Source organism: Mobula hypostoma, chromosome 18 (assembly GCF_963921235.1).
Source record: "Mobula hypostoma chromosome 18, sMobHyp1.1, whole genome shotgun sequence".
Classification (NCBI taxonomy): domain Eukaryota; kingdom Metazoa; phylum Chordata; class Chondrichthyes; order Myliobatiformes; family Myliobatidae; genus Mobula; species Mobula hypostoma.
The window spans coordinates 21546489-21574109 of record NC_086114.1 but is presented as its reverse complement, the minus strand read 5'-3'; the positions used below and the strand labels follow the sequence as shown (position 1 = coordinate 21574109).

The window sequence follows — 27621 nt, the reverse complement described above, 5'->3', positions numbered from 1 at the left end:
TTTGTATCGGCAGTGCATGGGTCTACATTCATTTTCGTGGCGCTCTAGAAAACCAGATTCAGCAGACTTTCAGCGGGCGATTGGAGGAAAAGGGCTGCATGCTAGTGTAGTGATTAATGCTTTCCAGCACCAGCGACCCAGGTTCAAATCCCACCGATGTCTGTGAGGAGTCTCTACATTCTACCCGTGACTGTGTGGGTTTCCTCCGGGCGCTCCGGTTTCCTCCCACAGTTGAAGGAGGTACGGGCTATGGTTAGTGAGTTGCGGGCACCCAGTAATGGTGCCAGAAGCATGGCGACACTTGCGGGCTGCCCCTAGGACGTCCAGGGACTGTGTTGGTCGTTGGCGCACACGATGCATTTCACTGTGTGTTTTGATGTACATGTGACAAATAAGGCTAGCCTTTTTAATCCTTTTTAACCACAGCAACCCTCAACTGAATATCATTTGGATAATTTCCCTTAGGAGCTTCATGGCGATATTAGAGGCGCATTGTGCTGATTCATGTGACAAGTGTGCACTGAGAGTTGTGCGAATAAGCCCCGTGCTTGATTACACTGAGAGCCCCAGTGCTGTAGGTGTATGATGAAGTGGTTAATGTGAGGGGGGATTTAGTGCTTCCTCCAATGTTTCGATTCCCATGTGGTGAACGCGAAGAGGCAAGCTGCGCGAGGGAGATCATCCACCTTCTGTCTTGCGTGCTGTGTGGGACATGTGTCCTGCACTTGTCACTTGCAGGGCTAAAGCTGCAGTACAATGCCGTGATGTTTAATTAATGTATTCTGGGTGTTTCCAGCTTCTGTATTACCTTGCAATTATTTCTTGACTTTTGCACTTGTTTGCAAATGGGCTTGTGTCTTGTTAATGCAAAAAAAAAATCCCAAACCTCTTCAAGAGAAAACAAAATACACAACAGGACTCCCCTTTGCTTTCCAGAAAAAATTGCTCTTGCAGATTCTCTTCCAGCATTGTCGTGCTTCCAAGGAGAGCGTGGTGCAAGTCTTGTTTAATTAGTCTCATTGGAACACTGTGTGTTAATTTGACTGTAAATGTCCATCACTTCAACACTGAGTGTCAGCCTTGGGTTTTTGTGTTTGACTAAGTGGCTTGCTGGGTCATTTAGACATCATTTAAAATTCAGCCACAGAGGTAGTTCCGTAGTTATGCATACGCCTCACCTGATAAACCGTAGTGCACCAGATGGGATTTTATGCCAGATCATTAGTTAAATAGTAGCTGTAATCATCCCCAAAGTTTATTCCTGATTCCTATTCATTTTGTTGAATAGCTTTGGGTTTTAAACTCGTGTCGCTGTGTCAACAGTACAGTAACCTGACCACAGTGCTCTGTTTCTATGTGAAATGAAAGGTGGTGTCACATCCAGATGGATCACAAATTAAACCACTGCAGAATCTGAAGTAATCAAAAATGCTTGAAAATAGCAGCAGGTGAGGCGGCGTCTGCACAGAGAGTGAAACAGGCTTGCTGTTTCTCAGGGAATAGTCTGTGTTAGGGCACATTCTGGTCGTAAGGTATATAGCAAAATACTAACATCAGCAACCAATCTTTAGACCTGAAGGTGGATTGTAGATTAAATTTAAAATGCAACCCTGGACAATAGGTTCCTAGAGCTGTGAACAGCAGTAAATGGAAAAACCAGACAACGCTCATTTTGGGTGTCCAGAGTGTGGGTGCGAAGAAGAAGCTGTGAAAGTTGTATGTAGTTCAAAGAAAGCCTTGTAACTATGGAATTGTCCTTTCATCTTATGAAATTTTAGATGCAAATACTATTGGGTCAAACAGGCCTCTTCCTCCAAAAGCATCCAAATATGATGTCTGCTGCTTGTTTTTGTTCAATAAACGATTAACTTCAGTCTCTCTCCTTGTTCCCATTACAACAGTCTGGTTCCATTTTGCCTTCCTCAACAACTGAAGTTGACTTGTTTCCACCATTCGGTAATCACTGATCAACCTTGCTGCCTTCACATACTACTCTGTTCAGTTGGTAGCTGATGTACTTCATTGAATGGCTTTTCTTCAGATCAAAGGTCTTAATCTAAAAGATGGGGGTTGCTAACAATGGAAATGGAACTTCTTAATTAATATACTTTTGGCACCCTGTATTTGTGGCTTACAACATAATGCCATTTGTGAAGCGTAGGTGACTGGTATCTTTTGTGTTCTTACAATTGAGAACCATGGACGATTGAATTGCATCCAAAAGGAAATGGAGTCAATAGAGTACTGAGGAGCAGTTTCCATTTCACTTGAGTATCGCAACCAGAACATATTGTGACATAATCTGTCTGATTGTATTTATTTGAAGCCATTGTGCCAAGATGCTGGGGATGCATTCATTGTAATCTGTTGTTAACTGAAGAGAATATCATATAACAGTTGTATAGTACACAAAAGTGTAGTCATAGAGGAAGTCTAGAATATTATTTTTTTCTGACTTAGAAATTTTTTAAAGTGAACTTCAGTTAAACTTCTATTCACCTTGTCATGGAGGTGTCCAGTTTTATTGCCTGTGAGTAGAGATTATTCTCATGGTCACTGTAAGCAGTATTTTCTTGTAAGCATAAATAACCGATCTGCTGGAAGAGAGTTCAATGATCCAAAAACCTGAAGCCCTCCCTCCAGCATCAACTCCTCAGCCACTTGTTAAACTGTATGATCTTCCTATTTCTGGCCTCACTAGCGTGTGGCACAGGTAGCAATCCTGAGATCACACAACCTTGGGGGTTCTGTCCTTTAACTTGGCACCTAACTTCCTGAATTCACGTTACAGGATCTGATCACCCATCCTTCCCATGTTAGTGGTATTGACAAACTTGGGTGTGGAGGAACTAGGGTCAAAATCTTGAATCATGATTGCTGCAGGGTCTTGACCATGAACGTAGACAATTCTTTCATCCCACAGATGCTGCTTGACCCACTGAGTTTCTCCAAAAGGTCATTTTTTTTTGCTCTGGGCTCCATCGTCTTGTTTCTTTTTTGACGGCATGTAGTTTCTAATGAAATTGGAATATGGGAGGAAGTGAGGAGACTCATGTGGCCATGGGAAGGATGTTTCAACTCCATTCAGCATCTGGGGTCAGGACTGAGTCCTTGTCGCTAGAGCTATGAAAGAGCAGCTCTGCTAGTTGTGCAATCTGTTAAAGGTAAAGATTTCTCACCACTGCCTGTAGGAAGTTTGTATGTTCTCCCCATGACCATGTGGGTTCCCTCTTAGGCTAGGATTAAATTGGGGGATTGTTGGGCAGCGTGGCTCGAAGGGCTGGAGGGCCTGTTCTACACTGTATCTCAAATTAATAAATAAATTAATAAAAATTAAAGATTAACTTTATTATGTGTACATCGAAGCAGACAGTGAAATACAGCGAAAGACCAACACAGTCTGGAATGTGCTGGCGGCAGCCCGCAAGTGTCACCGTGTTTCCGACGCCCGCAATTTACTAACCCTAACCCTTTGGAATATGGGAGGAAACCGGAGCACCCGGAGAGAACTCGTGTGGTCACGAGCAGAACTTACAAACTCCTTAAAGACAGCGAAAGGAATTGAACTTGTAGCTGATGCTGTATAGCGTTACGCTAACCACTATGCTACCATGCTGCCCTTGTTAGCTTCCTGAATGCTGATGATGATGGTCCGGACTGATAATAATTGTAGCATGGGGCCTTGCTGCCTTTATGTTCAATGTACAAGAAATTCATATTTTCTTATGAGTTGCTGTATATTCATTTTTGAGATCTGTTCAAAGTGGTTATTTATAGTCCAATCCCTATCTGTTCTTAAGAAGGTGGTGCTGAGTTCTCTTCTTGAAATACTCCAGTTCTTTTAGTGACGAACTGTTGGGTCGGAGATTTCAAGATTCTAACAGTGTGGTGAAGGACTGGTGGCATATTTCCAAGTCAAGATGATATGACTTGTAGGATGTATTCCTAGACTCGATTGAAATGCACATTGTCAGTGGGAGGCAACTGGTGTCTGACCAAATGTATGTTGAGGTATTTCAGGCATCTGCTGTAGAAACCACAACTGCCCGATTAGCATTCACTCTTTAAACAGAACGATTCACAGCAAAAGAAAACAGGTTGTGGTTGCAGAAGGGGGAGGTGGTGGAACCAATTTCCTGTTGGATCCCTTAGCGCTTTGGTTTTTAGAGGGTTTCCTAATGGCAAGATTTTCCACTGAGCTCCACTGGGAGTGGTTCAGATTCTATTTACTTGTCAATCTGATCATTTTTCCACAATGAGTCACAGGGGTTCCCTAGCGATAGCTGATCTTTGTGCTAGCAACAGTGCCTGTATTTGACTGGGGTATCGTAGCAACGTTCTGAAGTTTTGCAGTGTGGTTTGTGTAGATCTGAACTGCTACCTTGCTGTTGTGCCTGATCTTCTGTCTCCGCCATGTGTTTTCAATAAGAGTTATAATTTTTATTGCATGTAGTAAGTATGATTTTCATAAACATGAAGATTTTATAAAGCAATCAAGTCCACTTTCCAAGAAAAGATAAAAGCTTTCTTCTAAAATAAGAAAGAGGTCAGTGTCATAAACGAATAAGCTAAAGATTCCCTGGTCTCTGGGTGTTACAGTAATTATATCCTGCATGAAGCTACTACACACCCTCCATTCTACCCACACATTAGGAGGGGCAAAGTAAACTTTTTGTGTTTAGAATAAAAGGTGTATTGTGAAATTCTTCTTTTGATCTATCCAGAGAATTGAGAGTTAAAGGAAGCAATGTAGTTAACTCTTTAATGCCATCTTAATAGGTCAGGAAAGCTATTCAATTGTGCCATACTGCTCCATTTTAGAAGAAGAAAGGGTAGAGACAAGAGTATCTATTGGTATAGACCTGAATTCAGATGAAGTCCTTCCTACCTGATTAGATTTGTGAAGTCCTCTTGTATATATCTAGGGTCTGATGTTGAAAGATGCCCCACCCAACACAGCTGCCCTCGTAGAAACATATTTACAGTGAATGTAGCAGACTGTTTCATTCACATTTCCTGGATCTGGACAGATACACTGTTCTGCTCAGATGGCAATGAGTATTCCTTGCTGCCTTTAGCTTTGACTCCAATCCACTGATGGTTCATGGCATCAGGAAGAACATGAGAAAGAAACCCTCCCTGGTGATGAGCACCCACTCTTCCTTCAAGCAGTAAATCAGTAACTTTATTTATTTAGAGATACAGTGTGGAACAGACCCTTCTGGTGTAACGAGCCACACTGCCCAGCAAACCACCTATTCGACACTAGCCTAATCACAGGATAATTTACAATGACCAATTAACCGGCGGAAAAACCGGGGTGAAAAACCTGGACGAAAGCCGTGCAGTCACATGGGGAGAACATACTTACTCCTTGCAGACGGCGCTGGAATTGAACTCCAAACTCTGGAACGTCCTGAGCTTCAATAACATCGTGCTAACCACCACGCTGTCATAGCGCCCTACTTCTCGTTGAATGTATTTTGGACGAAACCTTGATAGTAGAAGGATATAGAGTGTGCATTGGGTGTGGGACTTCCACATCTGTCACAAAACGTGACTTCATAGTACCACCACTGACTAAGCTACCCCAAGTCCTGAAAGCTTCACTCCAAAAATAAGCTTGGCTTAAGCAGTGCACAAGCCAACACTTGAAATAAACCTATTGATCATGTCTTATGGCATTGCCCATGCACCTCTCCATGACTGAATTGGCAAAATAACGATTACACAGGCCTAGTGGAGACAAAGTACCAAAATGGACCAAACGTCAAGTTTCTGTGGTCTACAACTCAGTGGGTCTTCACACCAAGGTCACCATGGCACTGATGGCTCAAAATTATACTTCTAGGAGACCCTGCAGTGAATGAGCACCACCAGAATCACGGCATTATCACCAGTCCTCTCCCGCACTCAACCGGTGCTTTCAAGCAAGGGCATTAACACAGGTGCTTTGAAGGCGTCCCGAGAGCGTCCCATCTCCGAAATGGGGGGTGGCACGAAGCTAGGGCATCCTAACTTTTAATTCCCATCAAATTTAAATGAGTTGGCCGCTTCTGGTAATGAACATTGTGGGGGTGTTAAGTTGGCACCAGAATATGTGGCTTGTGGGCTGCCCCCAGCACGCCCTTGGGTTGTGCTGCTTCTTTACGCAAACAACACATTTGTTTCTTAGCTTCAATGTGTGATAAATGAATGAATCTGAGCCTGGAACAGACAAATACACTGTCAGTGGGATGAAGTCTGGCGGATGTAAGGGTTGTGATCTTTTTTGGTTTATACTTGTTTGCCTGTATGGTTTTGGCTCCTTCAGTTCTTGTGCTCCATTCTCTTGACTGACAGCAGGGAGAGTACTTCCAAGTGGCTTTTATTTTCAGCTCCTGATAAACTTGTCTTTCTATTTGGGAGGGATTATTGAAGCAACTCAAGTAAGACAGTTTTGTTGTGAAAAGGATAAAGGCTGAGCAGAGATGATGAATGCTCTAATTTGCAGGATAGTACGAAGAAGCAGTTGGTGCTTTCGTGGCCTTCGAATGTCTCAAAGCATTTAGCAGCTAATTAATGACTTTGGAAGTGTTATTTTGTTCACGTCAACAAAATGTCACGAAAGTCATTTAGACTGGTGGCTCAAAATTATACTTCTACAAGACTATGCAGTGAATGAGCACACTGCAGTCATGGAATCATCGCCTGCCATATCCTTCACTCAGCCATTGCTGTCAAGGTCCCACCAGAGGAAAAGATTGTTCAGTGTATAGATGGTGGAATGAATGCAGAGCTGGAATTGTGGGGATCCACAGTTGTGGGATCCTTGTGGGGTTCTCCGCCCAAACAAAAGGTTTTCTTGAGCCTTTTTAACATTCCAGTTTTTAAAAAATGAACTTATTTTAACAATTCTTCTGAAAGCTACCCTCTCTGACATTTACAGTAGCCTCTCTGTCATCTGGTGAAGTGCCAGTGAATTGTATATTCTACTGCTTGAGAGTCATTTTGGGAATTTCTGGCAGGTTTGTAGTAGTGGATTACTTGAGTCGAGTATGATGTTCTCCTAAAGGGTTATTCCCTTATTGGAGAATGCCTGTGCTTAATGTGGAGAGGCTAATGCATGGGAAGCCACACACGGTTCTTGACAGATCGGAGGTCAGGGTCCAGTAGCATGGCATCCAAGATGACTTTCACTGTTGCAGCCTTCTTCCACCTTCACTGCCTTTGAGATGTGCCATCAATTTCAGTCAGCTCCTCACGTTGAGGTCTTGGTTGGATTTCTCTTTGTCTGGAACCTCCTCTTTGATCTTGTAGCACAATACAGGCCCTTCAGCCCACAATGCTGTGCCAAACATGTACTCGTGTTACCCATAGCCCTCTATTTTTCTAAGCTCCATGTATCTATCCAAGAGTCTCTTAAAAGATCCTATTGTATCCAATGGGTTGGTCCCCAGCATAAAGACAGACGAAGGGAAACTAAACTAAGCTCAAAGCAAGTCTGGAGATCTTGGAGCATGCAGTCAATCATGAACATCTTGAGCACTGTCTTCAATCTAAATTATGTCAAGTGAACACTAAGGCAAGAGTTCTCATTTTCTGTAGTACTTGTCGGACTTTAAGAAGTCTTGAAGCAAATGGCAACTGGTCTTAGGATCATTAGAACACAGAAGAAATCATAGTGATCCCTCAAGAGGAGTTTAGTCAGTTCCATTCCTTCTTGCTTTTAGCTCCTGAAAATTACTTTCCAACAAGTGTCAGTGCAATTCCTCTTTGAAAGACTGATCTGCCTCATTTCAGTTAATAAATTCTGGATTTTGTCTTCCCTCGTGTACCTCGTGTATCTTGAGGGGTTCACTTTGGAATGTAGTCCCTGCCCTTTGAACCATCTGCTGATGCCAACAGTTTTTGTCTCATCTTCTCATCTAAACTAATCACAAGACATGGGAACAGGCTTTTTAGCCCATGAGTCTGCTCTGTTGATTTGGTGTCCCTCTCAACCCCATTCTCCTGCTTTCTCCCCATAACCTTTGATACCCTTGCTAATCAGAAACCTATCCTGTATTGCCCTATGAAATGTCTTCTCTGAAGAGAACAACCCCATTCTTCTTTCTAGTGTCTTTCTCCAGCTTCTCAGAAGGATGGATGTTGGAACTGGTTATGTAATTTTACAGGTCACATGGGGCTGGTTTCTGTCACAGAAGCTCCCACAAACTGCATTGAGAACAAAGGGATATCTGGGATGGAAAATAAAATACTCAACATAGAGCGAGTCTGTTTCAGATCTTCATCAGGACACAGCAGGTGAATTCATATTCAGATTTATTTATCACATGGACATTGAAACATACAGCGAAAAGTGTCATTTGTTTTAACAACCAACACGCCCAAGGATATTCACAAGTGTCACCAACATAGCATTCCCACAATGCAGAACACATCCAATCAGAACATACCAAGCAACAACAGCGAAACAAGCCCCTTTCCTCATTCCCTCTAACCCATGTACATGCTTGGCCCCCTAACCCCAGGCCTCCCGTCTCCAGCAGACTTGTAGATTCACAGACATTTGGCCTTCGACTTCCCCAGAGGACTCGCAGACTTAGGGCTCCAGCGTCGGGCCTCAACTTCTGGACTTCCAATCGAACTTTGGGCTTTGATCAAGACTTGAGCTGAGTTTTATTTCCCAAGGTACTATATGCATAAACAGTGTCAGCTGGGTAGAAGTAAAGCTTTGTTCCATGAAGATTCCAGTGGAGGTATTTTGCCATAATTACGATGGATTTAATGCTTAGTGGTAATTCAAAGGGAGCACACACAGTGATGTTGTCAGAGTTGGCTTCTTTGTCTTTCGAAGCGTCATTATGCTTCACTTAACTCTGTAATAAGTTCTGTATAAAACTGTGACAAGGTTTGAGCTCAAGATTTCCTTTAAATGATCTCCTAGTGTAGTTTAAAAGGATTACTTGTTGTGTACACGCTGTTTATTATCACCCCCTTGAGGTGCACAGGTTGAGACTGATAAATATAAAATTTGTTTTCATATGTTAGAGAAGTCTTTGTTTTATTAACTCACCCAGGATAAAGCCTAATTTCTGTAAATCAAAGGCAGTGATCTGAAGAAGGCATTTGCATCTACAGGATTGGTGCAGAGATACTGCCTTTGGCAAAGTGTTTATAATAAAACCATTTGATTAATTCAAATGGAATGACAGTTCTTTGAGTTTCCTTTGTAACTAGAAGCTCTACTACTTCTGAATGTTTGTTGGTATCTATTTTTCAGGATAAAACAAAATTAGCCAAATTCATAATGTCATGCAGTTAATGTGTTTGCCAGCAGATTTGCAGAGTATAAGGAGGTACAGGCAGGAAAGCGAGGTGCTGAACTCTACGCTTGATTATATTGAACGGGGAAGGAAAGTCTTAACATGAGAGAATCTGCTGGTGCTGGAATTCCAATGGAACACACAAGAAATGCTGGAGGAACTCAGCAGGCCAGACAGTGTCTTTGGAAAAGAGTGAACAGTAAAAATCATCAACCTGTATACGCTCTGACCTTTTCTGATGACCCCATGATTCCTTTTGATTTTCTTCATCTTTTGTGAAAGGAGGTTTTTAAATTCTTTTTAGAAATAGTTCTTAGTCATTGTAGGACTATTGAAGAAGTTTTAGAATGGCATAATTTGTGAGACTTGCTGAAGGAAATATCACTGAGGGCTTTTAAACCCCTTTGAAACAGAACAAGAAGATTGGCACATTCAATGACAAGGTCATGACAAATTCTCAGCATCTTTAGTAAAATGGGTAGGACTGAGGGAGATGCGTGTTGTTTGATCAGGAAGCCACTGTGTAATCAGTATGAACTAAAGATTATGGGATAAAATGTTTGCAAATCAGTTACTAATATTGCTTACTTTGGATAATTAAGTTCTTTAATGTGTAATGATTTATGTTCTTGCACAAGCCACAGTATATTATATGGCCAGCCTTGAGTGGAGTGAATTTTTTTTAATTCATTTATTGGATGTGGGTGTCGCCAGCTAAGTCAGCGTTTATTGCCCATTTCTCGTTGCCCTTGAGAAGGTGGTGATGAGCTCCCTGCTTGAACCGCTGCAGTCCCTGAGGTGTAGCCACACCCACAGTGTTGTTAGGGAGGGAATTCCACAATTTTGACCCAGCAACAATGAAGGAACAGGTAAATGTTTCCAAGTCAGGATGGTGAGTGGCTTGGAGGGGGATAATGTTACGATAAAGGACTTGACGGTGTGTTACTGCTGTGAGAAATCCCTTCGGTCCGAAGGTTGTGAATTTTTGGAATTCTGTATCCCAGAGAGTCAGCCGATGATGTAGTGGCGTCCACATTGGACTTCGAGCCGAGTAGTCTCAGGTTTGAATCTGGCCGGCCTCTTGCTGGCTTTCCATTCATGCCTGGTTGAGCGTCGAGCTAACAACTCGGCTTCATAAAAAACAGACAAATGCTAAAGAAATGGCAGGGTTGCCACACGATGCGCCACAAGGTGCGGAGACGATCGACAACAACCATCCCAAAGAGCTGTGGATGCTCAGTCTTTGAGGAAACTCAAGAAAGTGATTGAAGAATTTTTGGAAAATAATGAAATTGGGAAGGAGACACTTGGCAGGAAAGTGGAGTTGAATTAAAAGATTAACCATGAACATAAATACTGAAAGGCTAAAAAGAGTGGACACGCAAAGATGTTTCCATTAGTAGGAGACTTTAGGATCTAAGGGAATAAAGGGAAGATCTTTTAAAACTGAAATAAGAAAGTATTTTTTCAGCCAGAGTGGTTGTTGTCACAGAGGGTAATGGAGGCCAAGTCATTAGGACATAGATTAATAGGTTCTTGATTGGTAAAGGGGTTAAGGGTTATGAGGAGAAAGCAGGAGAATGGTTTTGAAAAATAATCAGCCATAATCGAATGGCAGACCAGACACGATGGACCAAATGGCCTAATTCTGCTCCTAGCTCTTATGGTCTCATTGGTTGGCAGAGCTGCTTGAGAGAATGACCACTTCTACAATATTTCTTGCTTTCAGCACAATGTAATTAACAAGCAATTCGTTAAAGTGAGCTGAACTGGGGTAGGTGCACTTCTTGAAGCATTCTGCCATTCAGTGAGTGATGTCATGTTGCCTGTTGAAGTACTTTGGTGATAGGACTGTGTTTGGGTCTAAATTTGGCAGAAGTTTGATTTTTGTTCTGAGTTGATCAACTGACTATAGAGAAGTAACCAAGATGTGTTCCTGTTTTGGGGATAAGAGTCACAGATAAGGAGCCATATGGAATTTGTAACCAATTAGCAAGGACTTTCTACCAATTGGTTGGGCTTCTGGAGCACTAGGATCCAATATCTGACTGGCTATTAAATTGTATGTTTTCCTAAAATGGAGTCATCTCTACTGACCATCTCAAACATGAGAAGATCTGCAGATGCTGGAAATCCGCGCAACACACACAAAATGCTGGAGGAACTCAGCAGGCCAGGCAGCACCTATGGAAAAGAGTAAATAGTCAACATTTTGGGCCAAGTCCCTTCATCAGGATTCTATTGACAATCTGTTGGGTATCAAACTGATCGGCGTTGGATACCAATCCTACAGCACTTTGATTTTTACATGATTCATGTCCTTGCCTTCCTTTGAGAAATGAGGCAGATGATAGAGATCTTCCATATTATTCCAACTTCCATGACCTTTCCGTAACACCTCAATGTAATTGACACAAGTAACATGAAAATCAGGAAAAAAAATACTGCAGGTGCAGGAGGGTGAAATACAAGAGAAAACTGACAGGTTGGGCAATATCTGAACCTAGAAATGCTTAACATTTAAGGTTTAAAACCTTTCACAGGTATTGCTTTTGTAATATAAATAATGAGGCATTTTATGAGCACAGCTATATTGTGCGTCAAATGATATTTGTTATTATTATTCAGCTCCAGTTCTTCTCTCTCTGGGGCTATGATATCCCCTCTCCTCCCCATCTTGAATCCTTTGAAGGAGCGAAATGAAAGAGTTCAGCTGTTGATGATGATGGGAGGGAGGGGACATTATAGCCTTAGCAGCTGGGAGGCCATTCTACAGGAAACATGGCTGTTCCATGTAAAAGAGTTGGTTCTACTGTTTAAAACAAAAAGCTGTGACTATATGGATGTTACAAGCATCATACTTTGAAGCTCCGTTTTCTTCTGTTGTCGTGGAGCTCTGGTAAAGGTGGTAAAAGCAGTGTGCAGAATTTCTACTTTGTCCTGGTGTTGTGGGGTTTTTTTAAGTACACTTTCACAGGTCATTTTTGTATTTTTTATAAGATTCACTGCTGTGATGCAGGTTTTGTTGGCAGAGTAGATATTGATTCAAAGCTCTGGATGCTTTTTCCAACTTTTCCTAGTAATCTACTGTGCTTGTGTGCTGAATTATTGCCACAGCACTGATCAGGAAGCAGTTCAAGGTTTTTAAACTGGTCCTGATGAACTAAGGGTGACTTATTTTCAAATCTGCAAGCTGTGTGAAGCTTCGTGAGGACATTCTGATTTGACTGTTTTGTTTGTCCAGCAAGGTGACAAAATGGCTAGTTTTGGAGTTTTTGTCAAATAACTTTTATACTTCCTGTCTGCCATCTAGATGTAGCCCTGGTGAAAGGTCTCAATCCAAAATGTAGACTGTGCATTTCGCTCTGTAGATGATGCCTGGTCTACTCAGTTCCTCCAGTGTTGTGTATGTTGCAGCCACCCAAAATGTCTTTCAGTCCCTGGAGGGTCAGTGAGTTGTGGGCCTGCTATATTGTTGCCAGAAGTGTGGTGACACTTGTGGGATGCCGAGCACAACCCTCACTGATTTGACTTGATTCAAACAATGCACTTCACCCTCTGTTTCAAAGTACACGTGACAAATAAAACTAACCTTTAGTCTTTAAGGCCATGCAGAAACTAGTCCCTGAGCTTGGTCACTAGATTCCATGGTTTTAGTTTCTGGAAAAACTGACGGCATTTTAATATTTAGACTTTTTGAGGAGATGACTGGAAGTGCATATTAAGTGTTGAAAGTAATTAAGAGATTACTGGGACTGATATTGCCATTTATATTTATATGAGTAGAGTGATTAACCAACTGACCTTCGTCTCTCACAACTGCATTTCTTGTGGCATTATTTAATGATGATGGACTCCTACAGTGACGTATTTAGAGCAGTAGTCGAGAACAGTGCACAGATTTTGAAAGATGATTCATTTGCTGCTTGTAGACACGTGAACGGTGGCCTCCTGTTGATTCTTGTGTATTCTACCAAGCCTCTATTCCTCTTGATTACAGTTTGGGCGGTGTCCATGCCTGATTCTCATTTGTGGGGAACACAACCTTGCATCTTTAGTGTCTGCATTTTATAACTTGTTAGTTTAATTTGGATTGGATCTCGTGTTTAAAAAAAAATTGGCAGCTGTTTGTCAGCTGGGAATACATCTTCTGTTGACTTTGGTAACTATAATTTCAGTGTTACTTTGACTGAGAGGTGCTTTGTCACATCATGTGATCTTGTCACATGTAATGTATCTGGTTGCACATGATATTAATAAAGTATCATTCCCTTTTAACAGGTTCCCCCTAAAATGATCTATACTCAAATTTAATAGCTCAATTTATATATTTAAAATAAAGATAAGCCAACCGCAAGTAGCTTCTCAGCATGTTGGAGTTTATTACCAGGGTAATGCTTTATTACCTTGATGCATATCGCAATGCTGAAGGACTTTCTGACTCTCATTCCAATTAATATACATAAATTTGCAGTATTATGCTGAAGAATCCTGCCCTGCAGGAGTAAGAATTAGATTGACAAAATTAGCCTTGTGTTGGCATCAAAGAATCGCCATGAGGTTTGCATTTTTATCATTATTAAATGATCTCAGCAATTATTCCTCTTAAACAGCTCAAAAAGATTTTGTACACAGTAATTTTCTTGGTTTATAGAACTTGCTGTGCACTAATTGGCTGTCTGTTTCCTGCATCCAATTGGAAGAAAAAGGGGCCAGAGCAGACTGTTCAGTTCCCCCTCCACCACACCCCTGTGCCTGCTGTGAACTTCAATCACTTCATGGCTGATCTTCCAATCATTTATATCAGCGGCACACCCATTCACGCCTTTAATATCCAATGAATCTCCACAACTCTTGAGGTAGTGAATCTCACACCATTGGCATGCCCCATTTTCTGAAAGGGATGCAAACTTCAGTCCATGTGCTTGTTATCTGTCCATTGACACCTGGTGGTGTAAAATTGCATAGATGTTTCTTTGTCTATGTTCTGTTTTTCATTGGTACCAAATGACATTTGCACTGGTTTCAGACCTCTGGTGACTTGGTATTGACTTGTTACTTTGCATATGCTCATCCAAGGTCAGCAGAAAGAGGAAAGTATGTCCTGAGCTGTGTCAGAGCCATGTAACACCGTAAGAATTCGTGGTCTCAGCTCCCTCCCACTAGAAGCAGTTAAGGGACCTATTTATTGCGCCTTGGCTGATACACAACCCTTTCAGAGATTGAAGTCTTGGCGGGTGCAATGGATTATAGTCTTGGAACTAAGAGAGATATTTCTAACAACAAAGAAAAATTGCCAGGAGTTCATGTCACTTGAGTATAATAGGAAAGTAGCAGAAATGATTAGATGGAAAAATTAGGCTTTGTTCCCTTTGTAAACAACATAAATAGCACAGAAAAGGGCAACTTCACCCAAAAGTAATCAGTTCATACCAGACTCTTCTTACACGCTGGTTTATTGGCCTTGTGACACATTTTATTCCATTTCTCTTGTATTTATCTATCTGCCTTCCTTGGAATAAATGTTTGTTTCGTATCCATACTGATATTGAGTAATTTCTCTCTTGGTGACTGCTAAGGTTCTTGGGTGTGGTATGATCAATATTCTGGAATTAACTTCACAGCACCAGAGTACTGAATACAAGTTAAATTTAACAGTGAGTTGGTGTTGAGGTACGTTAAAATTTCAACATGCATTTCAGAGCAATAAAGGTACCTAATAAATTATTGATACAGTCTCTAGCTTTCAGGTTTGTTTTCAGAAGTTAATAAAGTGGCCACTGAGTGTATGCTCATGGTCTTTTGCTGCTGTAGACCATCCACATCAAGGTTCAATGGTTTGTTTGTGTGTTCAGGGATTCTCTTTTGTACAGCACTGTTGTAATGTGTGGTTATTTGAGCTACAGTCGCCTTCCTGTCAGCTTGAATCAGTCTGGCCATTCTCCTCCAACATTTCTCTTTGACAGGGTGTTCTGCCCACAAAACTGTTGCTCACTGGATTTTTTTTTGTTTTTTTTGCACCATACTCTTTCAACTCTTGAGGCTGTTCTGTGTGAAAATCTCAGGTTAGCAGATTCTGAAATACTCAGACCCCTCCGTCAGGACCAACTATCATCCCATGGTCAAAGTCACTAAGGTCACATTTCTTTTGCATTCTGATGTTTAGTCTGAACAACAACTGAACTCCTTGGGACTCTGTCTGCATGCTTTTCTGCAATGAGTTGCTGCCTCAAGATTGGCTGATTAGATATTTGTCTTATCAAGCAGGTGTACCTAATAAAGTGGCCACTGAGTGTATTTTCTTTCTCTCACTCGATTTGAACACCATCTGTCCTTTGGCACCATGTTTGTTCATTTTTTTTTGGATTCTCATTGTTAACTGGGCCTGTGTTTACTTCCCAAATGTAGTGATCCTGTGAAGGCTGAGTTGAGGCACCTCCTCGAAATGTTACAGTCATTATGATGGGTGGAGTGGGATGGGGAGGGTGTTGGTGGAGTTACAGCTTTTGGACCCAGTGATGAAGGAGGACCAAAACATTTTCGCAAGTCAGGAAATTGTTGGAACTTGTAGCAGTTGGCGTTCCCATGTCCCTACTGCCCTTGGCTCTCTTGGTAGTAGACATTAAGAGTTTAAGAACTGCACAGATGAATAATTGTGGAGTATTTTGTATTTGTAATAAGCTGGAGGCACTGTTCACAGATGTTGAAGGCAGTGAATATTTGGACTGGCTGAGATGGCAATCAAGTAGGCTGCCTTCATGTGAGTGTCTCGAGAATTAGAGCTACTTTCAAAGTTCAAAAAGTTCAAAGTACACTTATTGCCAAAAGTATGTATGCAGTATACAACCCTGAGATTCATCTTCCCACAGACAAAGAAAACATCAAACACCCAACACACAGGGGAAAAAAGGGCGCAACATAGGATATAAATCATCAAACCACACAGTTATTGCAACAGCCTAGGAATGTTCAGTCTAGTTCAATTCAGCACTGTGTTGTTGATTGGCTGCAGAGCCAGTCCACCTTGATCAAAGTCACGCAAAACAGCAATAAAAAAGGAGTTACCAGAAACAGATCATAGCAAGAACTACAGAGACCAACCCACAAACCTTGCCTACGACCCAAGAGTCCCACGGCATCGAGTGAGAGGGGGAGAGAGAGAGAGACCAGTCAAAATGCAGGCACCTTCCCCCAGGAGCAGTGAGTGAGAGGGAGAGGGAGACCAGTTACACACAGGCCCCCTCCTCCAGCAGCAGTGCGTGAGAGGGGGAGGGAGACCAGTTACACACAGGCCCCTTCCCCCAGGAGCAGTGCATGAGAGGGGGAGGGAGACCAGTTACACACAGGCCCCTTCCTCCAGCAGCAGTGCGTGAGAGGGGGAGGGAGATCGGTCAAACACAGGCAGATGGCGCTGAATGCCTGCTCATCTGCCGCTCTCATCCTCGTTGATTTCAATCTTGCTTGACACTTTAATCGGCGAGATCAGCAAGAAACGAAGCCGATCCTGGGCTCGTGCCCCAGGCCACACGTTCCATTCGAAACCTCACCAAACTCCCTCGAAAACAGGAAAGCGCCTGGTCGCACAATCGGCCCAAAAACACACCATCAAAATGTAAATCACAGGTTCCAATGGTAGCAGAATCATAATTGAAAGAACAAGAAATAAAAGATGTAGTTTTGTGAGCTGTCTGAAGGACATCGCCTTTGGTCGTATTGTTCGCTGGTGCCACCTTCTTCCGACAAGTAGCAAGCATTCGGGCAAGTAGAGAGTGTTCAGTATGCTGCCTTGGATATTGTTTGGACTTTTGGGTGTTGGGAGTTAAGTCATTTGCTGCATAGTATCCAATATCTGACCCGCTGTTGTGGCCGTAATATGTAAGTGGCTTCTCCAATTCAGTTTCTATTTGTTAAATGGCAGAGACTCAACATGGTGATGTCTTCTGGACACTGCCCCAAAGCTTCTAAATGATTAACTCTAATGATATTTTATCCTCAGAAGACAATCTTGCATCTTGCGTCACCTTCAAGCCAAATATTCTTGCTGGCATTTTGCCTGTCATGTTTATTTAATAGATTCCATTCCTCCTTTGGTAAGGAGAAAGAGAAGGTCTCATGATCTTTTTTATGTCTGGTTAAATTTATTCAGGTCAAGAATGTTTCCAACTGCAATCTTTCAATAACCAGACCTTTGCCAGATGGTGATAAGGTTGGAAGCTTTTTGTAGTAGGTGTTTGAAAAACTGAGTATTGAGAGCCTGTAATATGTGGGACTGTTTGGTCATAACTCAGTGGCCAATTTATTAGGTACACTTGTTCACCTGCTCAATAAGGCAAATAGCTAATCAGCCAATCATGTGGCGGCAACTCAATGCATAAAAGTGTGCAGACATGGTCAAGCAGCTCAGTTGTTTTTCAGACCAAGTATCAGAGTGGGATAGAAATATGATGTTAGTGACTTTGATCATGGAATGATTGTTGGTGCTAGACTGGGTGGTTTGAGTATCTCCAGAAACTGCTGATCTCCTGGGATTTTCATTTACAGAGAATGGTGTGGGGAAAAAAGAAACATCCATTGAGCAGAGGTTCTGTGGTTGAAAATAGCTTGTTAATGAGAGAAGTAAGAGGAAAATGGCCAGATTAGTTCAGGTTAGCAGGAACGTGATGGTAACTCAAATAACAATACATTACAACAGTGGTGTGCAGAAGACCATCTCTGAATGCACAACACATCGAACCTTGAAGTGGATGGGCTACAACAGCCAAGGGCCACAAACATGCACTCAGTGACCACATTATTAAGTATAGGAGGTACCCTAATAAAGAGTCTACTGAGCGTATTATGCTACTGCTGTCAGACAAAATCTTGCATCTGAGATGATTGAAAGCAGTGCTGCGCTGTGGGTCTATTAAATCATCCTTTAAAGGATTAACAGTGTATTGTTTGACTGTGCTTCTCAGCGTCTCCCACGATCTCTGTCACTTTTCAAACCTTTCCTTAATGTCATTAAGCATGAGATGCATCCTGGCAGGAGTTTGTAGGAGGTAATCATTCTGAAACCACCTTCTAAATTCTAAATGTAGCTTTAGTTTAATAGGCTTTCATTCTGATATGTTTCGTTTACTTAAGATGTGCAATTACCTCTAATTGGCTTAATTACAAAGATCTACATGATTTGGTGAATATACATAACTAAGTTGATTAATGAGGTTCAGCTAGAAGAGTTTCAGCCTCGACGTTCCAGTGACTGGGGCTCAATGTAGAGTTCCGATGTTGGACATCTTGCCTGCTGTTTCCTTAATAGATTTTTGTAAGCCCTTGTCTTTCAGTCATCGTTGACTCTGCAATGATGTTTGCCTCTGCTGGCAGGAAAAGCTCATTTTCCCATCTTTTTCATGCTTTTTTCCAAAGTGCCCTGCAGCCAATGAAGTATTCCCAAGGTAAAGCAGTTGTTATGGTGTGGAGAACTGGCCAACCAATTCATATCCAGCTGGTTTTCGCAAACAACAAAAAGAACCAAAATTTGATTTAGTAACATTGATAAATATTGACAGGAATTGAATGATTGCTCTCTGCCTTCTCTAGGAAAACATGACTTGAGATCTTTTACACCCACCTGAGAGGGAAGCACAACCTTTAATGTGGTTAAAGATATTGTACTATGGTCTGCAAAAGTAATTTAAGGATGTGCACAATAGTGTACTAAGTTTGCCATCTCAAAAGTTCAGTACACCTCTGCTGCTCCATTGAGTTGCCTTCGATTCATTTCTGAAGTGAGTCTGAAGATGCAGTGTCCTGTCGGGTTGCACTACAGCCTGGTATGGGAACACCAATGCCCATGAACTGAAAAGCCTATAAAAAGTAGCGAACGTAGCTCAGTTCATCCCAAGAAAATCCTTCCACACCATCGAGGACATCTACAAGGAGCACTGCCACAAGAAAGCAGCATCCATCATCAAGGGCCTCCGTCATCCCAGACTTGCTCTCTGATCTCTATCGCCATTGGTTCCTTACCACCTGGCTTTGGGACACTAATTACCCTTCAACCATCAGGCACCTGAACCAGTGTGGGCAATTTCACTTACCTCAACTCTGAACTGATTCCACAACCTATGGACTTACTTCCAAGTATTCTACAACTCAAATTCTCAGTTCTGCTTTATTTATTTAGTTAGTTATTTACACAATTTGTGTCTTTTTCAAGTTGGCTGTTTGTCAATCTTTGTCATTTTTCATTGATTCTATTGGGTGTGTTTGTCCTACTGTGAATTCCTACAAGCAGATGAATCTCAGGGTGAATCATATGGTGACATAAACATATTTTGACCGTAAATTTACTTTGAAATTTGAGATGGGTCTTCACCCTGTAATCTTTGAACTATGAAACGAGGGTACCTCTGGCTGTTTTGTCTTAATCGACTTGTCATTGTAGGGGTATTCCCTACTGTACCTTTACCAGTCGGCTCAGCAGATACATGCATCTCTTTATGTTTGATGTTTAATGACTAATCTAAAAGCATTTGCAAAGGGAATAGTAAAACAGATTAAACGATCAAGTCTTTGGAGTAAGATTACAAAGACCCATAACCACCTGCTTCAGAGAATGCAACTGATGAGCCAAAATGGAAGTTGATTACTGAGTGGATATTGTGATGATGTAACGAGTAGAGCAGTTCTGAAATACTTTTGAGTTATAACCGAAAACTCCTGTGAGTATAGGTGATGAGTTTTTGGAGCCTTTTTTTGCTACAGACCTTCGTGTGAAACCTTGATGTACGTTTTAAACTGGGCTGACTACAGACCTGTACAGCTGTCTCGCTTCTGACAACACTCTGATAAACACTCTGAAAGGCAGCAGAAAGGAAATTATAGACCAGTTAGCCTGACCTCAGTGGTTGGGAAGATGTTAGAGTCAATTGTTAAGGACGAGGTGATGGAGTACTTGGTGACACAGGGCAAGATAGGACAAACTGCACATGGTTTCCTTCAGGGAAAATCTGTTGGAATTCTTTGATGGGGAGTGTTTAGGACAAGAGGGCACAGCCTCAGAATAGAGGGGTGTCCATTCAAAACAGAGATATGGAGAAATTTCTTTAGCCAGAGCGTGGTGAATTTTTGGAATTTGTTGCCACGTGCAGCTGTGGAGGCCAGGTTGTTGGGTGTATTTAAGGCAGAGATTGATATGTTCTTGATTGGACATGGCAACAAAGGTTACGGGGAGTAGGCTGGGAAACGGGGTTGAGGAGGAGAGAAAAAGGATCAGCCATGATTGAATGGCGGAGCAGACTCGTTGAACCGAATGGCCTATTCCTGCTCCTATGGCTTATGGTCTAAATGAACAGCAATATTAAGAGCAGATTAATGATGCTTGAAGGAAGAGCGGCCAAGCTCCTTAGCTGTTCACCTAAATTTGCTCTGTAATGTTATTCCCGTAGCTGGGAATGTTTCAATAGGTCAGGCAGCATCTGTGGAAAGAATATTAAAAATATAAGTAGAAGTAGCTATATGGCCCCTTATGCCTTCTCCAAGATAATGGCTGGCCTTCTGTACCGCTTTCCTGAATTAACTCATTTCCTTTGAATCTCTTAATAGCTGAAGGCTATCAATCTTAATATACCAAATGACTCAGAGTCTCCTCAGCCCTCTTAGGTGTGAATTTCAAAGGTTATTTATTCTCTTGGTTAAGAAATATATTCTGTCCTCTGTAGCTGACCCTTTTGTTTTGAGATAGTGACCTTACTTCTAGAGGGTTGGATATAATTGGAAGATGATGCATTACGGTACTCAAAACCTCTTGCATTAAAAACCAACAAATTGTGCTGCATATTAACTTTCAGTGATTTGAGCATGTGAAGACCCAAGCTCCCTCCGAACACGAACACCTTCACTTTATTTCCTTTCTGTTATTTTCCTATCAAGGTGGCAATATTTTATCTGATATTCCCTTACCCATTTACTTAACCTTGATGTGCATCTCCCTGTTGTTTTCTCCCTTAGTGCCTCATCCCTTAACTTGGCATCAGCAGTAGACTTGGATATAGTGCACTTGACCCTTTTATTCAGTTAGGAGCAGCTGAGACCTCGGCACTGATCCCTGCAACACTTCACTGATCATAGCCCCCTAAACAAAAGTGATCTTTTTCTTCTTGTTGTTTTCTGTCCCATAAATGTTCGTCAGTCTCTACTATGAACCTACCTTTGTTAGTGTGGTCTAAATTTATTTCATCAGTTATTGCATGCCATTTTATTGGAAGTCCAAATTCACAACATCCTCTGTTTTCACTTACCTGTTTGGCTAACTAAAAACTCAAAGATATTCCAACAATTTCATCAAACATGATTTTCCTTTTCATTATTGAAGCCAATCACTTTATTATTTCCCATGTGCCTAATGACCAGTCCCTTTGCAATAGATTCCAGCATTTCACTTCTCCACGGATATGACTTTAATAGATCATTCTGTTTTCTCATTCCCTCTCTTGTTAAATAGTGTGTTACATTTGATATGTTCCCTCTGTGGCCACTGTTCCAGAACCTATGCAGTTTTGCAAGATGAGAACCAATGCATCAACCACCTGCAGAGGCACCTATTACAGTACCCTGGGAGGCAGCTCACCAGATCCTGGGATTTTCAGCTTCCCATCCTGTTAATTTCTCCAATGCTAGCTTTTTTTTTTCTATGAATACTAATTTCTTTGAGCTTCTCAATTACTCCAGATTTTTTCGTTCTTGCCTATTTTCAGAAGGTTTTTTGTATCTTCCATGAAGTCAGATGCTAAGAATATAATTTCTCTACTATTTCTGTATACTTCAGTACAATCTCTCTGTAAGAGAACCATAATAAGGTTAATTAATCTTTTCATATTCACATATTTGTGGAAGCTCTTCAAATCAATTTTTTTCTTTCTAACCAGCCTGTCTTTCCTTAAAATTGCCTTGTTTCCTCAGTGTTAATAGGAATCTGTTAAAATCTTTGTTCTATTTAAGTAATTTGTTCCTACCTGGCCTACAACAATTGGATCTTTCCTCACCAGCCCTAGGAGATGTCCTTAATTTATTTATTGGTATATAAAATGGAATAGGCCTTTACAGCCCTTCGAGCTGTGCTGCCCAGCTATCCCCTGATTTAATACTAGTCTAGTTATGGAACAATTAACCTATCAACCGGTAAGCCTTTGGACTGTGGGAGGAAACCGGAGCGCCTGGAGGAAACCCACGCGGTCACAGGGGGATCGTGCAAACTCTTACAGACAGTGTTGGGAATTGAACCCGGGTCATCTGTGCTGTAAAGTGGTGTGCTAACCACTATGCTACTGTGCCGCCCCCAAAAATTGTCTGGGTGCAGGCAGGTTGGCCTTAAGGACTCGTGCTCAGGGTTACAGAGAATAGAGCCTACCCCTTTGGTATACTGTTCCCTAATACCAACTTGTTCCTTTCCACTCCCCCAATTTGTCTTGACTTCTGTAGTTCAGTGATCAGTTCGCTCATCTGCCCTGCGATCTCTGCTCTTACCCATGTGGTTGTCAGAATCAGATACATGTTGAACAACTGTACAGCCCAGAACTTCTGCCACCATCCTCATGCCTGCCTCACTCTTATTCATATCTCCCCATCCTTCTTGACTGACTAGTTCAGCAGCACTTCGTTTAGAGATATGGTCACCTCGTGAGCCAAAGTGAAAAAAATAACATTCCCTCTCTCAAATGCATGGCAGTTTTGGAATCCCAGACTCTGTCTCGTCAGTTCTTGAGCCGTGTTTCCCCCATCTGCTCGCTCACTGCAGCTGTGATGACTCCCATTTGCTTCCACATACTTCAGTGACAACATGTCACCTGCCTCGCCTGAGTATTTATTTAATTTAATTCATTTACTTAGGCCATCAGCTTAGCTCTAAGCGCACTCACGTACCTTAATCACCAGACAGCTAAGTTCTGGGTAGGCTGCGCCATTAATTTTTCAGGCTGAAAATCTTTAATAAGAGGTGGAATAAAATTTGAAGTTTAAGAAAAATCTTAAGGTGCAAAGGAAATTAGGTGGGGTGGGGGAGGATTTAAAAAAAGAAGCCATATGAAGTGGTGGAAAACAGAAAAGGTTAAATGATATCTGGTATGGAGGGGTTACTGCACAGGACTGAAAGAAGCTGCAGAGGGTTGTAAACCTAGTCAGCTCCATCTTAGGTACTAGCCTACAAAGTGCCCAGGACACCTTTAGGGAGCAGTGTCTCAGAAAGGCAGTGTCCATTATTATGGACCCCTAGCACCCAAAGCATGTCCTTTTCTCACTGTTACCATCAGGGGGGAGGTACAGAAGCCTGAAGGCACACACTCAGTGATTCAGGAACAGCTTCTTCCCCTCTGCCATCTGATTCCTAAATGGATATTGAACCCTTGGACACGACCTCACTTTTTTTAATATACACTATTTTTGTTTTTTGCACATTTTTAAATCTTTTCAGTATATGTATACTGTAATTGATTTACTTATTTATTATTATTTTTAAAATTTTATTTATTTATTTTTCTCTTCTATATTATGTATTGAGTTGAACTGTTGCTGCTAAGTTAACAAATATCACGTCACATGCCGGTGATAATAAACCTGATTCTGATTCTGAAAACTCGCTGCAGCTTAAACTTTTCCAACCAAAAAAGCTGCTTCATCCTCAAACCTGTTTGTAATGGCACTGGGGTTATTCAATATAAATTGTGAATTATATTTTTTAAGCATGTTAAATTACCCCTCCTGGTGTGCTGAGTCCAGAATTGGACATTTAGGAGCCCTACCCTTAATCAAAGGTTAAAACAGTCGCTGTACAGTCTATGATGGGTCCTTTCACTAAGTACTTGGCCCTCATTCAAAGGTCTGCCCTCTGGGTCCAAAGTCATTGCAGTTAGTGTTTGTTCCTTTTCTGCATTGAAGTGTGAGGGTCATAGTGTATTCATTGTGAAGACTCTATATCACACTAAAACCTCTTTCCTTGCCTTGCAGGTATGCCAGAGATTTCCAGTGTGGAATAGTCAACGGGTATTGTACTGCTCCAGTTCCTCTGTGCCCTCTAATGGTGAGTAGCATCGGTTCCCTGGTGCCGCTGGGCCAGGGGCTTGTTTCTTGAAAGGTCTGGTGAGATTTTTCACGTGATGTGTGCAAGTAGAGAGTAGAGCCACATTGCCAAATGCTTGTGCAGAGATCAGCACTGACAGATGCACACAATACAGTTATACAGCTTTTTTCATGCAGTAAGACTTCCCGAGGACCATGACAAGAATACAGTAAGGCTAGTAATGGTGTCACAATCAATGTGGAGCTGTTAGAAGTAATGAATCCTGAACTTTGATTTGTTCTCAGTCCTGGGTCAAAGAAAGTGTGGGAAAGGCTGGAGTTAGAGATCAGATGTCTCAAAGTAGTAGGCAAATAGAACGTCACAGAATTGGGAATGGCAAGCCCGTGGAGGGTTTGATCAATGACCCTCAACTCTGCAGATCACTTGCTGCTCTCTTTGTTGGCTTGAGATGCAGACTGTCACTCCCAGTTATTTAACCTTACGCTCAGTGCGTTTCACCTTTTCAGCTGGGAAATTTAATCATAATATCCATGCTGAGGCTACAGTGCTGGAGATGCCTCTCTTTAGGTGGCTGGTTAGAGTGAGATCTGTTCTGTCTGGTGGGTGCATAAGATCCTATGGCAGTATTTTAAAGACAAGGAGGAGTACCATCCTTGTTGCCTTGGCCTATGGTTATCCCTCAGTCAATGTTACTAATGATTGTCTGGCCACTGCATTACTGTCCAGCAATAGTTGTAATTCCTGCATTACAGCAGCAGGTGTAACTTGATTTGCATGATTTGAGCTCCAAATAAAGTTCAAAATAAATACCTAAATGTCACTATAAACTACACTGCAATTCATTTTCTTGCGGGTATTCACAGTAGAACAAAGAAATACAATATAATCAATGAAAAATGACGCACAAAGACTGACAAACAACCAATGAGCAAAAGAAGGCAATCTGTTCAATTACAAACAATACATAAATACATAATACTAGGAACATGAGTTGTAGAGCCCATGGAAGTGAGTACGTAGGTTGTGAAATCAGTTCAGAGTGAAGGTGAGTGAAATTATCCACGCTGGATCAAGAGCCTGTTCCTGAACCTGGTGCAAGGTCTTAAGGCTCCTGTACCTCCTTCCTGATGGCAGCAGCAAGAAGAGAGCATGGCCTGGGTGGTGGATATCCTTGATGACAGATGCTGCTTTCTTGTGATAGCACTTATTCTAGATGAGGTGAGATACTGCTAGTCACCTCGGAGGACCGAGTCGTTGCCATTTATATTTACCTGCTGTCGGGTAGGTGGTATCAGATTAACCGATTAACTTCCCAAACACATCAACACTTTAGGTTCAGTTCATTCATTATCATTTCGGAGGATGGGTCCTGGGTCCAGCACCTAAATGCAATTATGCAGAAAGCACGGCAGTGCCTCTACTTCCTCAGAAGTTTATGAAGATCAGCATGACATCTAAAACTTTAACAAGCTTCTATAAATGTGTGGTGCAGAGTATATTGACTGGCTGCATCACAGTCTGGTATGGAAACACCAACGCACTTGAAAAATCCTACAAAAAGCAGTGGATTCGGCTCAGGCCATCGCAGGCAAAGCTCTCCCCACCTCTGAGCTCATCAATATGAAGCATCCATTATCAGGGACGTTCACCACACAGGTCATACTCTCTGCAACACACATCAAAGTTGCTGGTGAACGCAGCAGGCCAGGCAGCATCTCTAGGAAGAGGTACAGTCGATGAAGGGTCTCGGCCTGAAACGTCGACTGTACCTCTTCCTAGAGATGCTGCCTGGCCTGCTGCATTCACCAGCAACTTTGATGTGTATTGCTTGAATTTCCAGCATCTGCAGAATTCCTGTTGTTTAGGCCATACTCTCTTCTCACTGCTGCCATCAGGAAGAAAGTACAGGAGTATCAAGACCCACACCACCAGATTCAGGAACAGTTATTACCCCTCAACCATCAGGCTCTTGAACCGGAGGGAATGCTTTCCCTCAACCGCACTCGCTCCTTCATTGAGCTGTTTCCACAACCAATGGACTCACTTTCAAAGACTCTTCATCTCATGACCTTGATATTTATTGCTTATTTATTATTATTATTTGCACAGTTTGATGTCTTTTGCATACTAGTTATCTGCCCTGTTGGTGGTGGTCTTTCATTATTCTTTTGTGGTTATTGGATTTATTGAGTATGCCCACAAGAAAATGATTCTCAGGGTTGTATATGGTGACATATATGTACTTTGATAATAAATTTAGTTTGAACTTTGAATTTAACATAAGGAAGTCCACACTAAACATTACATCACAGGAAGAAGGCTACTTGGCCCATTGCGTGCATGCTGGCTTCCAGCAGAGTAGATCCATCAGTCTTATTCTGTACAGCCTTGAAACCTATTGCCACCTCCCACCATTAGTAATGCAGCACCTCCAGTGGTGGGAGGGTTTAATTACAAGGGCATTGTGTATTGTTACGTAAATGGCAACAATGAATATCAATCGAGACAGGTTATATAAAAACAACCAAACATTTATTAAACACGTATAAACGATAAGGGAAAAAGCAAACGAAAACTTTAACCGGAAGTTAACAGATATGCAGTCGTTCACCAACTCACCACTTGGCTCTGGTTCTTAAAGCGTTAAATGCGAAAACAGTTCTTAAAGCGATACAAGTCAGATATAGTTCTTAAAGCGATAACTTCGAAAGTCCAACAGATTTACACGTTCAATTGGGAGAGACTTCTCTGGAGAAGGATTTCTTCCACAGACGCACCTTTACTGCTGGTTCGTTCCACAGGATTCACGATGCCAAAAATAAACAGTTTAAATCAACTGACCTTAAATTCCTTTAGAGAGAGAGAGCACCTTTTTGCATGAACTCCTTGCTCTTTCTGGCAAGAGTTATCTCGAAGCAGGTACTCCTCCAACGAAGACTCAATAAGGTTGATCCTTTATTAAACTGCCAAACGATGCCGACTTCTCTCGATCCTTCGATAAATTCTTCACTCTCCCTTCAACTGTTGGAAATCGAGTAAATTGGCACATCCAGCCACAAATTTCCAGTCCAAATAATATGGAATCTTCCAACAGAACGCACAACCGTTTTAAAAATGAAACTGCGTCACAAAAACAAACGAAACAGAAACGGAGGCACAGCACGTTCTATCTGGAAATCTACAAACTTAAAAACCCAACTGCATCACCTGAGTTGACCCTTATATAGTCACGGGGCAAATTTCATCACGTGACCT

General features: G+C 41.8%; 1 protein-coding gene across 1 annotated transcript in view; it reads left to right on the top strand.

The window, feature by feature from the left end:
* mcu (mitochondrial calcium uniporter) overlaps window positions 1–27621 on the top strand; it is a 217165-nt gene that overhangs the window by 153798 nt on the left and 35746 nt on the right. Inside the window, exon 2 of the mRNA XM_063070563.1 lies at window positions 24294–24366. Coding sequence (XP_062926633.1) covers window positions 24294–24366 — 73 coding nt within the window. The remainder of the gene's footprint in view (window positions 1–24293; window positions 24367–27621) is intronic.